This window comes from Trachemys scripta, chromosome 7 (assembly GCF_013100865.1).
Source record: "Trachemys scripta elegans isolate TJP31775 chromosome 7, CAS_Tse_1.0, whole genome shotgun sequence".
In the NCBI taxonomy this organism is placed as follows: Eukaryota; Metazoa; Chordata; order Testudines; family Emydidae; genus Trachemys; species Trachemys scripta.
In genome coordinates this window covers 49,373,184-49,389,095 of record NC_048304.1, presented here as the reverse complement: position 1 = coordinate 49,389,095, position 15,912 = coordinate 49,373,184, and the positions used below count along the sequence as shown (strand labels likewise).

Below are 15,912 nucleotides of genomic sequence, written 5' to 3'. Positions count from 1 at the left end.
GGGGGGGAGGGGAGAAGAATCCATCTAAAAATTGGAATGCTAAGGAGTAAGTATGTGAATTGAGTATTAGAACCATACCAGCATCACTTTCTAACGACAGCAGACCTGGTGAAAAAATAAATCCAGACTTCAGAGTCACTGGTATTAGAAGGCTTACATATATTTTCCCCTCAAACAATTAACAATAATGATCTCATGCCACAGGAGTTTTCCTTGACTTATCTTTAATGTACATATATCTATCATTACCAGCTTGCCTGGGACAGTCCATCTGCCAGCATCACTTAGACATGCATACTTTCAGCCTTGCAATGAGGAACATCTTCTGGCATACAACTAACAGACCAAATGTTAGATTCTCTTCACCACTCATTTCATCAAGGTCAAGCCAGTTTTCATCCTGAAAGTGCTTGCTAAGTCCCAGGGACTCCTCAGTTATACAGTCACTCTTCAAAAGTCTATTAAAATATGTGTGTGTTATAAGAATTTACTGATGAGATTCACCCTGCTGTAACTGACCCAAAATTGACAACTGTGCTCAGAAATTACAAAGTTAACATTACAATTAGTCACAATCTAGGCAGTAAGATGTCTTCTGTGACTGCGTCACTTACTGCTATTCTCAATAAAGAGCAATCTGTTTGTGCAATGACTTCAAGTTAATTTGAAAGTATTTTGCAGACACGTCTCAGCTTAAATATAGGGCAATAATGACTCAAGTCTTCAGCACTATTTACACTTGAACAGCTGCTAGAAAGAAAAATGGTCTTGCTCTACTTTTGAATTTAGAGCCCCACACCAAGATCAGAATCATATTTTGTAAATACTCTCCACTTCAGAAGGCAAGGATCATTTGGATCCTTTCCTTCTCTCCCCTCCCCCGCCCCAATCCTTTCCAACATAAAGATACAATTTGGGAATAAATAATCATTCCACACTGGACATCCAAAACCAAGCACTGTACATACTGTATGACCGAGGGCAAAATACACGAATTCATCAAAGCTGCCAAGACATTTTCTTCCCTTTAATTTTGTAGCCAACAGGTAGCAGTCAAAAACAGATGGTCATTTTGGCAGCAATCCTGCAAACGTGACATCCACCATCTTGGCCAACACACCAGGGACTGAACTGGGTACCTCCAGGGCTAAAAACAGGAGATTTTACAGCTTGTGATAAAGAGCCAAGGCTACCTAGCTTGGGGCTGCAACAACTCAGATCCTCAGTGACAGCCACAGAGGGGGGGGACCTGTAACACACACTGACCAGCCCTTACACCAGGGGTAGGCAACCTATGGCACGGGTGCCAAAGGCGGTACGCAAGTTGATTTTCAGTGGCACTCACACTGCCCGGGTCCTAGCCACCAGTTCGGGAGGCTCTGCATTTTAATTTAATTTTTAATGAAGCTTCTTAAACATTTTAAAAACCTTATTTACTTTACATACAACAACAGTTTAGTTGTATATTATAGACTTATAGAAAGAGACCTTCTATAAACATTAAAATGTATTACTGGCACGCGCAACCTTAAACGAGAGTGAATAAATGAAGACTCGGCACATCACTTCTGAAAGGTTGCCGACCCCTGCCTTACACCAATGTGTGCTCCTGTGCTTAACTTTGCATGTCAGTAGTTCTAACTCCAACAGCAGTCATTGTGTGAGTCATGTGCTTCACTTTATTAAGTGCTTGCAGGACGGAGGACTGTGTTGGTAAATGAGTTATTGTAAACAGCTACAGCAAAGGACATGGCTACAGCCCCGCTTAAACTGAGAAAACATAGTAGTGAAGCATGAGGAATATTATTACCTGTAAATTAACCATGTGCATCATTTGCATTTTGCAAAACTCATGCCCTTGTTTCACATTTCATATTCAGTGCAAAAGTGATTATCCCAAAAAAACATTTGCTGCGAGTATCCATTTCAGCTAGAGAAATTTACCAAAGCTAGCAAAAATGCTACAGTAGTACTCTACAAACAGGTTTCCTGTTGTCTTTACTCTAACACAGGTGGAAATCCAAATCCAAAAGCTGTCTGCCACCTTGTAAGTTATTTTTAGTTTATGGGTGAAGCTGCTGCCCTCTGCCTTATTTATCCAGTGAATTCACCTAGCCAGCTGTAAATCCACAGGCGATCACAAGCATGTTTATCTTACAAATTACGCAGGCCAACAGATGCTAGACTCATACGAGAAAAAATTCACTGAAAAAAATAAAAAAAAAAAGTCAAGCATGGGTTTTTGTTTTGCTACTAAAAGTACTATAGGCACCTCATTCTGCAGCTTTATTATTAAATATTTAGGAGTTATGGAAAGCAGGGGGTTAAAAGAGGCTACAAGAAACAACGTTTTAGTGCTGCTGCTTTACTTGACCCATTTATTCCTAAAGGGAAAAAAAAGATGCAAGACTAGGCCTGGATCACGCCCACAAATAAGGTTACGTGAACATGTGTAGGACTTCTCACCACCTAAATCCCCAATCCTGTAAACAGATCCCCATACCTGCACAGAGCCCCAGTTAAGTCAATGGTGGTGTCCCCCCACATGGATCCTGATTGCAGGATTCGGGCCTAAAATATTAATGGCATTAAGAAATCTTGCATGCCAGTTGGTAGGTCCTAATATCATCAGCACATCGCACCAACACAGGAATCAGATCTAATTTGTTTACTGAAATCTCTCTAAAAAGCATCAGTGTATCTCCACAGTCCTCAAATAAGACCATGGACTCTCCTAGCGGGAGTATATACGTTGTTGGCACTTAACCAATATTAAATAAGTCAAGAAGTCACTGTTGTGTTGATAAAACAACAATGCTGTATTGACTAGAGCTGCTCAGATGTTAATTATGTAGTTACTAATGCAAGGTTGTGTTTAAAGAAATGCGCCTGCCTGATTTCATCATTGTTTCCTGCCACTGTTTCCTCTATTTAAAAAAATCCACAAGACAGACATTTTCTAAACAGCTTTGCCATCACATGCTTCTCTCCTTCCATCCTATGTCTCCTAATCACCTCTTGTCCCAACCCAACCCACAACTTCCAGTTTGCCATCCCATCTGGGCTTCCCCACACTGTGTGGGAGTATCACGTAATATGGCATTTAAAAGGCTAAATGAGGAATCGCTCTTTCTGGGAATTTCAGAAGCAGAATATAATCCAATTAGGAGACCATTTAAAAAAAATTAAAAATCTGCTTTCTTCCCCAAAGCCAAAGGACAGAGAGCGGAGATGTCTGAGTTTAATGTCAGTAAAGTGCTTTGAAAACAGAAAGTGGTAGGCAAATACATTATCATTCTCAGCAGCAGTAGTCATTAGGGCAAAAATCTTCAATTTGGATTGGAGCTTCATTAAAAGACAGACAGAACAAGTGGAAAAATATCTGAGGAGCAGTAAACACAAGCTGAACTGGTGCAAAGTTTGCTACTGAACTAAGCAAATAAGAGCAGCCAGTATCCACACATACTGAATTCACATTGCTGCTTCTTGTAAGGGTATGCTTTCCACCATTCTAGTTACACTAAGGGCTGCAGAAAACACTCTTCCAATACCTGCTACCTTGGCACTGAGCAATTTACTCCCTCCCCCCCTCCCAAAAAAAGTGGGGTTATCTGGGAAAAAGAAAAGCATGGAAGTCTGAGGATTTGAAATCAGTGTTTACTTTCCCAGCTTATGGGGCCCCATGATGAGCTCAGAGAAAGGAGGGGAGAGATATGGTGCGGCACACTGCTGGATGCTAAAGGCATAAAGCAGCTGACAGAGCCCTTTGGCCAGTAACCTGGGACTACAGACACAAAGCTACCCGCCCAGCTCGCTCTGGGCATCTCCTGGAAGGGGATGAGCGCACCATCTGGTTTCAGTCAGATTGCAAAGGGTTTCAAAAAGGGGAAACTAAGAATCAACAAAAAGCAGTTCCACCCCCTGAGCAACACTGCTCAATGCAGAGGGGTTCACCTCACAGATCACAGTGCCCCCCAAATCAAGCAGGAAGAAAGTGTTTCCAATTTCCCCCCACAAGTTCTATCACCCTGAGCAGCCGCTGTCTCCAACTCTCCCCCCAAGCAGTTCATCCCCAACCACAGTTGACAGGGATCCTAACTCTTCTCCAACATCATCCGCATCGGTGTGGGAGGGGGCATGGGCACTCAAAGCTTTCCCCTCCACACATTTCCTCCGCAGAGGGGCTGGAAAACACAAGGCAGGGTGTATAGCTGCACAAGGGTGGAGTTCTGTAACTGGCAGGGGGTATTTGGGGAGTTGCATTCGAAAGTTTGGAGGGGATGTGGTAGCTGGGATGTGGACAAGGCTTCAGGGAGGGTGGTGGGTTTGGACAGAATGGAGTATTTCAGAACGTGGAACTATTGGGCTGACAGAGGAATGGGTATTCTTTGGGGACGCATGGACAGCTGGGGTTGTGGAGATGAGAGGCTGGCCTTGCCAGAGGAAAAGGGTAGCTGAAGGGAGGGAGTGGGGTAATAGGCAGTTGGGGAAGGAATGGGAGGGTTACATTCAGGGGATCTCTGGGGGGGAGATGGGGAGAAGGTGTTCACAGAGGGTTGTACAGAAATTTGTAGGGAAGGATAGGAGTTTGTATTTAATGAAGGTGGGGAGCTTATTTGAGGGGTAGTGGGGAAGCTTGGTGGTTGGGGTACATGTAGGGCTGAGGTACATGCCTCCACATGCCATACATAGGGGCCTGTGGTATATGGGGCTGAAAAAGAGGTGGGGGCCTGTGGTATCTGAGGATTGGAACTGAGGGTTTTCATCTAGGGTAGGGCCTATGGTATCTAGGAGGAAGTAGAGGTATCTGGGAGGACTCATGTATGGGGGTGGAGACTGAAGTTGTATCTAGTGGGGGCTATTATATGGGGGTGTTACTAGGGAGTCTGATATATAAAAGGTGTGTGGACTGTTGCATAAGGGGTGTAAGTGCATGTAAGGGGGTCATGGGCTGGATGGTCTGCGCAGGGGTATATTGAGAGCATCTGAGTGGGTGGGGTTTATCGAGGGGGTGTATTAGGGGAGATGTATGGGGTGTAGGCTGTACCTGGGGGGGTATATCACAGGGTCACTGGGGTGTACCTAGACAGCCTGGGAATACAGTGTGGAGGGCCTGGGGTGTCTCAGGGGTGCAACGCAGGGGAGTACAGGAAGCCACTAGGGTAAGTGCCTTGGGGTCTGCTAGGCAGGTCACTAGGCAGGGCAGGCTAAAAGTATGCAGGGTCTGGGTGTGGGCAAAAGGCCCTTGAGAACCATGGAGAGGAGTGTTCTGTGGGAGGCAGCAGGCTGGGGAGGCTCTCAGATGCTGGGGGATCCCAGGAGTGTTGCTGGGGGCTCTCAGTGGGCCCAGGAGGAGGCTACTAGGGGTGGGGAGCTCGCTGGGCCAGGTGGTACCGGGGCAGGAGGGTGTCACTGGGCAGGGCCGGAGGAGGTTCACCAATACCGACAGACGGGGGGGGGGGGGACTGGGGCAGACAGTACCGGGGGACTGGGGGGACACAGGGCAGGGCGGTATCATGGGGGCAAGGCAGCCAGGGAGCTAGCAGGGGTATCGCTGGGCGGGGCCAGGCCCAGACGGTACAAGGGCAGGGTGTCACTGCACAGGGTGGTATTGAGAGGGACCAGGGTACTGGTGGAATGGAGAGCGGCACCACGGGACTGGGAGAGTCACAGGGCAGGCCAGACAAGGGGCTGGCGGGTGGTACTGGGCACTGGCACCAGGCACAGAGGGTGGATGGGGTCACAGGGCAGGGTGTATCAGGCAGTACCAGGGGTTGCAGGGTAGGGTGGTACCACAGGGGCAAGGTGGGCAGGAGGCTGGTACCAGGTGGCAGGGGTGTCATCAGGAGGGACCTGGATACTGGGGGGATGCAGGGCAGGGTGGTACTGTGGGGGCAAGGCAGCCCACGGCAGGGAGCGAGCAGAGTGGTACCGGAAGGCGGGGTTGTGGCTAGGGTTCTGTGGGGGCGAGGTGGGCCAAGCAGGGTGCTGGTAGGATGGTACCAGGGGGCGACGGTGTCGCTGGGCGGGCGGCAAGACTAGGAGGGACCGGGGCGGGGCGGCTGGCGAGACGGTACCGGGCGGACCGGGGTACCAGGAAGACGCAGGGCGGGGCGGTACAGGAGGGGCAGGGCGGGCCGGATGGTACCGGGGGATCACAGCGCGGGGCGGTACCGCGGAGGTGACACGGGCCGGGGCGGGAGGCTGGCGAGGAGGTACTGGGCGGACCGGGGCACTGAGGTGTCGCTGGGCGGGACCGGGTGGCCGCGGGCCGGGGCTTACCCAGCAACAGCAGCTTGACCTCCCGCGCCGCCTTCTCGCCGTCTTCGCGCAGGTTCTTGTCGATCATCTTAGAGCGCTCGGCCGCCGCCTTGTCCTCAGCGCTCACGGTGCAGCCCATTGCGGGGCCGGGCTGAGGCGGATCCCGGCCGAGTCGGGCTGGTCGCGCGGCGCTGAGATGCGTCCCCTCAGCCTGCCGCCGCCGCTCTGAGCCCAGGGCCGCCCGGCTCGGGGGCGGGGTGGGGCGGGGCCTCCGGTAGCAGGGCGGGGCCGCTCTATATGGGGTGGGATGCGGTAGCTATGAATGGGGTGGGTTTGGGGTATAATGGGTTAGGTGGGTGGCGCTATATTGGTTTGGTTTGGGGTGCAATGGGTCGGGCTGTATGGGGTGGACTTGGGGTGCAATGAGTAGGGGTGGTGTGGCTCTGGGGTGTAATGGGTGAGAGTTAGGGAGCTCTCTGAAGAAGTGGGCTGTAGTCCACGAAAGCTTATGCTCTAATAAATTTGTTAGTCTCTAAGGTGCCACAAGTACTCCTGTTCTTTTTAGGGAGCTCTGTATGTGGTGGTTTGGGGTGCAGTGGGTGGGGCTGGAGTGGGTCTGTATGGGGTAGACTTGGGGTGCAGTGAGTAGGGTGGGGTGGCTCTATACAGGGTAGGTTTGGGGTGTAATGGGTGGGGGTTAGGAAGCTCTGTAGGGGTGGGTTTGGGGTGTGATGGTTCTGTATGGGGTGGGTTTTGGGTGCAGTGGGTGGGATGGCTGTGTATGGGTTGGGTTTGGAGTGCAATGGGTGGGGGTTAGGGAGCTCTGTATGTGGTGGGGGCTCTATATGGGGTGTGTTTGTGGTGCAATGGCTCTGGGGTGGGTTTTGAGTGCAGTGGGTGGGGATGGGGTGGCTGTGTATGGGTTGGGAGTGCAATGGGTGGGGGTTGTGTGGTGATGTTTGGGGTGCAGTGGGGTGGGCTGACTGGGGTGGGTTTGGGGTGCAGGGTGTGGGGGATTGGGTGGCTCTGTATGGGGTAGGTTTGGGGTGCAATGGTTTGGTGTGTGGAGGCTCTGTGTGGCATGGTTTGGGTGCAGTGGGTGGGTGTGGGGGCTCTTTATAGGGTGTGTTTGTGGTGCAATAGGTGGTTTTGAGAAATGAAGAGGGGTTAGCTCCCTTTTACAGAGTGCCAGGAGCTATAAAATCCCTCTTAGTAGCTGCTCTATAATTGTACTACTGTAAAGAGTTAAAAAGTCTCACTGCTATGCATAGGTAAAAGGAAGTGAGTGGGCACGGGGCCAAAAGAGCCAATGGGAAGACTAGAACTTTTTAAAATTGAAAGAAAGACTCCCCTTTTATCTGTCTGTTGTTCTCCCCTCTGGAGGGGGGGCCGGGAGAGAGACGGCCAAGACAGAGCTATGCTGTGAGAACTTGGGCCAGGTAGGGAAAAATCTTCAGTATCATACCTAGAAACTACTCATTTAAAGCCCCAGATATGTAAAAAGAACAGGAGTACTTGTGGCACCTTAGAGACTAACAAATTTATTAGAGCATATGAAACCAGATATGTAAGTAGATCAGGCAATGTCTTGGAAGACTTGATTAGGTTTATCTCTTTTTAGTTCTGTATGGCTTGTGGACTTCTCTGTACTAACCCCAGATGCTTTTGTTTTCCTTGCATCTGAAGAAGTGAGGTTCTTACCCATGAAAGCTTAGGCTCCCAATACTTCTGTTAGTCTCAAAGGTGCCACAGGACCCTCTGTTGTTTTCCTTGTAACCTTTAAACTGGACATCAAGAAAGCTATTTGTGGTGCTTAATTCTTGTAATTGCTCTTTTAATCTAACAATAGCCTGAGCTTCCAGATGCATTTTCTTTCTTTTTTTATTAATAAAATTTACCTTTTTTAAGAACAAAATTGGATTTTTGTGTTTTAAGAGATTTGTGCACATGTTGTTTAATTAGTTGGTGGCAACAGCTGATTTCCTTCTTTCTTTCTTTCTTTCTCAGCTCTTCCCTGGGGGGGGGGGATGAAAGGGCTTGAAGGTACCCCACAAGTGTTCCTTCCTGGGCTCTCAAGAGGGTTCTGCACTTGGGTGGTGGTAGCATCTACCCATCCAAAATCTTTATGGCTCTTTATGGGGTGAATTTGGGGTGCAGTGGGTGGGGTGCAGTGGCTCTATATGGGTTGGGTTTTGGATGCAATGGGTGGGTGTGGGTGGCTCTTTATGGGGTATTGCCAGGGACAGGGGGTGGGGTGGCTCTGTGTGGGATGGGTTTGGGGTGCAGTGTGTGGGTGGCTCTCTATGGGGTGGGTTTGGGGTGGCTCTGTATGGGTGGGTTTGGGGTGCAATGGGAGGGCTAAGGTGGCTCTATCTGGGGTAGGTTTGGGGTAAATTGGGTGGGTGTTGGTACCTCTGTATGGGGTGGGTTTTGGGTACGGTGGGGGTGGGGTGGCTCTGTAGGGGGTGGGTTTGGGGTTCAATGGGGGGGATAGCTATGAATGGGGTGAATTTGGGGTGCAGTGTGTGGGGTGAGGTGGCTCTGTAGCATGGGTGTGGGGTGGCTCTAAATAGGGTGGATTTGAGGTGTAGTGGGATGGGGTAGCTCTAGATGGGGTGTGTTTGTGGTACAGTGGGTGGGGTGGCTCTGTACAGGGTGGATTTAAGGTGCAATGGTTTGGGGTTCTGTGGGGTGGCTCTGTGTGGCGTGGCTTTGTGGTGGAAGGGGTGGGGGTTCAGGGCTCTGTATCGGGTGGGTTTGGAATGCAATTTGTGGGGATATATGGGGTGGGTTTGGGGTCAGTTTGGGGTGCAATGGGTGGGTGGCTCTGTATGGGGTGGGTTTTGGGTGCAATGGTTTGAGGTGGGGTCGCTCTGGGTAGGGTGCAGTGGGTTGGGTTTTGGATGCAATGGGTGGGGGTGGGTGGCTGTGTATGGGGTAGTGTCATGGGCGGGGGTGGCTCTATGAGTTGGGTTGGGTGGCTCTGTATGGGGTGGATTTCGGGTGCAATGGGTGGGGTCGGTGTCTCTAAATGGGGTGGGTTTGGGGTGCACTGGGTGGCAGTTGGGTGGCTCTGTATGCAGTGGGTTTGGAATGTAATGGGTGGGCGTTAGGGCACTCTGTATGGGGTGGCTTTGGGGTGCAATCAGTGGGGGGTTTACAATGTTGCCAACCCCCATACATTCAAAATCAAGAGTTTTTTTTTTTTTTTTTTTTTTTTACCACACTTTTGGGGTCCCTTTTAATTACCTTCTGGATTTTGAACCTTCAGGTCTCACTTTTCTTTACAAACCTCTAGAACTAGAAACTTCCTTTTTTTTTTTTAATAAAAGTTCTTATGTAGTCACCTGACTCCAGGAGCTGGCACTTTAAGAAAAAAATCACGAGACTGACCATAAAATTACCAGAGTAGAAAGAATGTGATCTATTCTCTATTGAGAGTGGAGGTGCTTTGAGGTTATGTGGGGGGGTAAGTCGGATTGGCTGTGTATTGCGGTGGTGGCGGTGGGTGGTGCTGGTATAGGATAGAAGTTGTCAGGATGTGGGGGCTCAAGGCTGCGATGGAGGGAGGTTTTGGGTGGCACTGGAAGAGCTAGTGGGGATCTCATGACTCCTGATGGGGCCTGAAGCAGCCTTGAAAGGCTGGGCACCTTTAAAAAACCCAGATACTGTATTCACCCTGTAAGCTAGAGATGCAGCTCTACTAACCAAGAGAGGAGGATCCCATGTGCAGGCTCACACATTCTACCAAATAGAGAAAAAGTGCAAGCATGCGTTCACGCATACAGACAGTGGGTTTAGGGGTGGGAAGCCCTTGCTTCCAGGTATCTTGGCTGATTAGATTAATGGGTGAGAGGTGAGGGGCAAGTGGGATTTGGAAGCTATGCTGCACGTGGCCCAGCTTCCAAACATTGGCACGTCGATTGTCTGAATTCTGCGTTTATCAGCTAGTAAGTACATCAATTCCCTGGATGTTTGCAGCTCAATCTGACAATAGCCATTGCCAAAAAAAACCTAAGGTCTTTGTACCAATATAACTGTTTCAGTTGTGTGGGGGTGGGAGTGGGGGGAGGGGAGGAGTATGAGGTTTTTTTTTAACTGAAATAGTTATACCAACACAACCCCTAGTCTGGACGCAGTTATACTGGTAAAAATGTGCCTTTCACTGGAACATCTTATTCCCCTTCCCATACAGGAATAATCTATAATGGTATAAACACTTTTATGTCCATATAGCAGCATCCACACTCCGGTAACAATTTGGGAATAGTTAAACCAGGTAACTATAAGGCCTAACCACCTGTTTTGCAAACTATTAGATGCAACGTTTGGAGAAGCTGTTAAAATGAATTGAACCCCCCGTAGTTAATTTAGCACAAATCACTTACTATGAGCTCTATGAGCTTTCTTGCTGAAGAAAAAGTTCTGACATCTTAAAAACCATGACATACTCAGGACTGATTGCTGTGATGTTTAATGCAATAACACCTGTTGCTGGTGCACATCTGGGGCTAATCTGCATTTTTATTCAGCACTCTCTAATTGGAGCATGATTTTCAAGAGGGACTAGTTGAAGACACCTAGAAAGGTAATTATTTTCTAACAGACTGGAATCTATTGGTCTCCTGGGGTTTGATGGCCACAGAGGTGGGGTTTGGCTTGGCAGTGATCTGTATACACGCTCAACCCTGAACAGAGAGTCAAGGCCCATAAATCAACATTTACCACCAATGAGCCATCCAGCTGAGACCATGGAGAGAATTTTTGTACATGCTTTATTTATTTTTTCATGTGATCGTTTTGGATTCCGTCACCCCAACTGTGCAGGGCAAACTATTTGTAAGAGTCAGTTTGCTTCTCAGCCTTTTCCAAATTGGGACTCTCTTTTCCACACTGGGACCCAATAGCCTCCCCCTCCCTGCTAGCAGGGAACGCACTCCCGTTTAGTAATATTAGATGGACATGTTGGATGTAAGCCCTCAACACCTGATCATGACCTCCAGTTGAGAACCCAGGATTGTCATAATTAACTGACTGTCACGAGAACACCTTGATTTTTGCCTCATCTTCCCTTTGTGAATTGTCTGAGGGGAGCTCACGGTTCTCCCCAATTCCTTTTCTTGTTCAAAATTGTTCAGCAGATAGACCAAGAATTGTTTGTAGGAGTTATCAATTGGTCCATTGTAATAATTCCATATGCAAAGTGCGCTGGTTAGTTTGGAGTAGATGTTTCAATCATGTGGCACTGTATCGGTCCCCTAGTTGAATCAGCATTGCTTTTTAAAATCAAATATTCCCGAGTTCACCACTTGCAAATATTCTGCCCTATTCATGGTTTGTATGCCCCTTCCTGCCAGGAAATCCATGTGCTAGAATATGAACACAAGCAGGCACAATCACAGGGGAAGCAATTCTGGGTGTGATTTGAGAGAAGAGCTATGGAAATATTTCTGAGTTATGTTCCCTGTAATTAGAGGAGGGCAAATAAGTCCTCAAATGTAGAGATGGTTTGTTTTGGTTTAAGTTTTATTAAATAGTGTTGCCGCTTTTTGAGCCAGGTGGGCAGGCAAATTTTGGGCCCTGGGGCTGTTCCAGCTAGGAATAGAAATGGGTTATAAGTATTTCTTTGTTGCAATTGTGTTTATTTACAAAGAATGCATAAAGTCCAGTGGCTGTGAACACAAAGAACCAAATGGCAGGAAACCGCTTCTCAGGGAAATAACACACTTTTCAGCCCGCACCACCTACCCAAAAACCTCTCCCCAGGTTTCTTCCAGGGTCAGACACCTGGCTTTCAGCCAGTGGCTTCCCCAGTAATTGAAATTGGGGAGGGGAGATGTTTGAATTTACGGGGGGTGAGGGTGTCAGGGCTAATGAGGGGCAAGACTGTGAGGGTGAAGGTGGGCTGTATGGCACCATAGTAAAAACTGAAAAATGTTTCATGACCATTTTATTAGATTTAACTCGTGTTTTAAAATCATCACACAAATTAAAGTTGGCTACTCAAGCCTTCTATGAAGCACTATGTCTACATCCTTCTTGGTTTCTTGTTATAATTTTGCACAACTTTGTTAATGAACTTCTTGAATGCAATGCATTCAGCTTTGGTGGCATCTCGTGTGTCCGGTACTTCCATTCTTTCAGTTGATATGCTCATTAGTTCATTCACATGATCAGGCAGAAGGCGACTTCTTTCAGAGCACAAAATTCTATTCAATGATTTAAAAAAAAAAAACAAAAACGCTCAACTGTAGCTGTTGTGACTGGGAGTAGCAAGAGATTAATTCCTACTTCTTTCATCCCAGGAAACACAACACAAAGATCAGGTCAAGCCACTAGTGATGATAAAAAAGAAGTTGAAGTCAAATCTTCATTCATTCGTCATATGATATTCCACTCTGTGTTCAAATTCTCTATTCTGTCCTAATCACATAGCAGCCCCATTGTTGGTAGTGCCTCACTCCACTCAACTGTTGGTGTTTTATAGGACAGGCATCTGTAAAACCTACATAGACGTTGAGTAGAATCTAGAAGTTGCTGTTGTAGATTTTAAAGAATCAAGTCTATGTACTTTTTCAGTTGTCTTAAACACTTCTTGTCTTCTTCACTTCAATATAAATGCCTTCATTAGTCAACTTCTGGACTGAAGTCTTTATTTCTTCCAGTACTTTTTCAATGGATAGATCTCTGATCCAAATGTAGCTTCTATTGCTGGACAAAGATCTACTACTGTTGGAGCAGATGCCTGGATGGCATTGTTTAATGACCCAAGTGGTTTCAACAGTAGACTTACGAGAGAGAGAATGGCAATAGTCTTCTCTGAATGTAGTAGCAAAAGTAATCCACCAGCCTCACTACTTAGATCCATCCCATCTTGGTAGATACTTTCCAAAGCCAGTAATAACGGCTGGAGTAATTTTAAGACAACAGCCAAGGATTGCTCACGAGAAAGCCACCGGGTTTTCCCAGGGTTGGACTAATTTGAACTTCAGTCCCAGTATCTTCTTTATTTTCCAAGATATTCAGTCTTTTTGGACTCTTGCTGAAAAAAGAATAATGACATTAAATTTATAACTTTTTAAATTTCTTTTGAAGATTCTGCAGCTCGTATTAGTGCTAGTTGGAGTAGGTGGCCTCTGCAATGTGTACAGGAGAGATTAGGGTTACACTTTTCTCTGAGCAAAGCTTGTACTCCATGTCTTCCAGAGAAGTTTGCAGCTCCATCAAATGCACAAGCAGCCATTTGTTTGGGCTCCAGTTGACAAGCATTTAACTCTAAGATGTGGGTTGTCACAGATGCAGCCGATGTGTCTTCTATAACTTGAACATCTAGAAATGCATCTACTGGCCTACCCCTGCCATCAAGATAACGTACACAATGACTTAATACTTAATGCTCATTTGCATAGGTGCATTCATCAGCTATGTATGCAAATTTTTTGAGTGTGGTGAGAGTTCTTCACTTTTTCAACTGTTGAGTCTTTTACTGTTGCACCACATGCTTCTAGCCAGTCAGTTGAGTTTCTTGCAGAAAGATAGTGAGCATTTGCTGGTCTTGTTCAGAACAAGTGTTTAACTTCAGGATGAACAAGTGACAATGCACTTAACATTGGCCTATGGTTTGTAGTGTGTGGTATCTCTTGCTTAAATAGAAAGTAGGATGCCACAGCCATGTTTGTTCGCATGAACTGTGTTGTGTCTCCAGCATTCTTAACAGCCTCATTAAGTATTTCTAAAATTGGCTTTGAAAGTGGGCTTATCAGGCTTTCTGCACGTTGATACACTCCAGAGGCCTGGTGTTTTTGCAACCTTTTCACGTAGTTTGTCAGCATTGGTTTTGCTGATCGGTTTGACAAACCAAGCTCCTCTACTTTTATCAATTATAGTATTGGGAAGCGTTCCTTCTTCGTAAGCTTTTTTGCAAGAGGTGCACCAGTAGCTATCTCTTGTAACTTCAATAAATGGGAACACTTTGACCGACAAACATTGGGAACTGCCTTTAGGTTTTGGAGACACTGTTTCTTCAGTAGGTAGCTGTATTTGTGCTTTGGGCTGGTCAGCTGTAGATATACCACTTGAACCTTCAGATGACATGTTGATATATTCTTGGTTCTTGATGTGTTCTTCACCTTAGTTAGTTTTTGAGGCCTTTGAGTGGAAAAATTATTGTACTGTTTTTTGTCTTTTCATTTTCACTTTGACCTGCAACATATAAAAGAGATCTGAATAAAGTAAATGTTTTGTTAGGATAATGCAAATTTAACAGAAGGATAATGCAGGTTACACCAAAACACAATAGGTCTTGATTTCTAAAAAAATAAAATTCTAAAAAAGTATTTAATTTAAATTGACTTTTGAAAAGTAAGCCCTCAGGGGATAAGAGGGAAGTCCTCTCATGGATCAGTAACTGGTTAAAAGATGGAAAACAAAGGGTAGGAATAAATTGTCAGTTTTCAGAATGGGGAGAGATAAATAGTGGTATCCCTGAGGGGTCAGTACTGGGACCATTACTGTTCAACATATTCATAAATGATCTGGAAAAATGGGTAAAAAGTGAGGTGGCAAAATTTGCAGATGATACAAAACTCTTCAAGATAGTTAAGTCCCAGGCAGACTGCGAAGAGTTACAAAGGGATCTCACAAAACTGGGTGACTGGGCAACAAAATGGCAGATGAAATTCAGTGTTGATAAATGCAAAGTAATGCACATTGGAAAACAATCTCAACTATACATACAAAATGGAGTCTGAATTAGCTGTTAACACTCAAGAAAGATCTTGGAGTCATTGTGGATAGTTCTCTGAAAACATCCGCTCAATGTGCAGCAGCAGTCAAAAAAGCAAACAGAATGTTGGGAATCATTAAGAAAAGGATAGATAAGAAGACAGAAATTATCATATTGCCTCTATGTAAATCCATGGTACATGCACACCTTGAATACTGTGTGCAGATCTGGTCACCCTATCCCAAAAAAGATATATTGGTATTGGAAAAGGTACAGAAATGGGCAACTACAATGAGTAGGGGTATGAAACAGGAGCAGAGATTAAAATGACTGGGAATTTTCAGTTTAGAAAAGAGACTACTAAGGGGGGATATGATAGAGGTCTATAAAATCTTGATTGCTGTGAAGAAAGTGAATAAGGAAATGTTATTTAATCCTTCACATAACACCAGAACTAGCAGTCACGCAATGAAATTAATAGGCAGCGGGTTTTAGAAAAACAAAAGGAAGTACTGCTTCACACAACATAAGTCAACCCGTGGAACTCTTTGCCAGGGGATGCTGTGAAGACCAAAACTATAACAGGATTTAAAAAAGAACTAGATACATTTCTGGGGTCCATCAGTGACTATTAGCCAGGATGGGGAGTGATGCAACACCACGCACTGAGTGGTCCTAGCTTGTTTGCCAGAAGCTGGGAATGAGCAACAGGGGATGGATCACTTGATGATTCCCTGTTCTGTTCATTCCCTCTGGGGCACCTGGCATTGGCCACTGTCGGAAGACAGGATACTGGGCTAGATGGACCATTGGTCTGACCCAGTATGACCATTCTTATGTAAAAATAGGGTTACCATTCGTCCGGATTTACCCGGACATGTCCTCTTTTTTGTGTTAAAAATAGTGTCGGGGGGGGGGGGGGGGGG

At 46.4% G+C, this 15,912-nt stretch overlaps 1 protein-coding gene across 1 annotated transcript in view; it reads right to left on the bottom strand.

Moving 5' to 3' along the window:
- The window catches only part of GNAI2 (G protein subunit alpha i2), a 182,950-nt gene extending 176,449 nt beyond the window's left edge, over positions 1-6,501 (bottom strand). Inside the window, exon 1 of the mRNA XM_034775236.1 lies at positions 6,283-6,501. Within this exon, the coding sequence (XP_034631127.1) occupies positions 6,283-6,400 (118 nt within the window). The 5' untranslated portion in view covers positions 6,401-6,501. The remainder of the gene's footprint in view (positions 1-6,282) is intronic.
- Between the last annotated feature and the right edge of the window lie 9,411 nt (positions 6,502-15,912).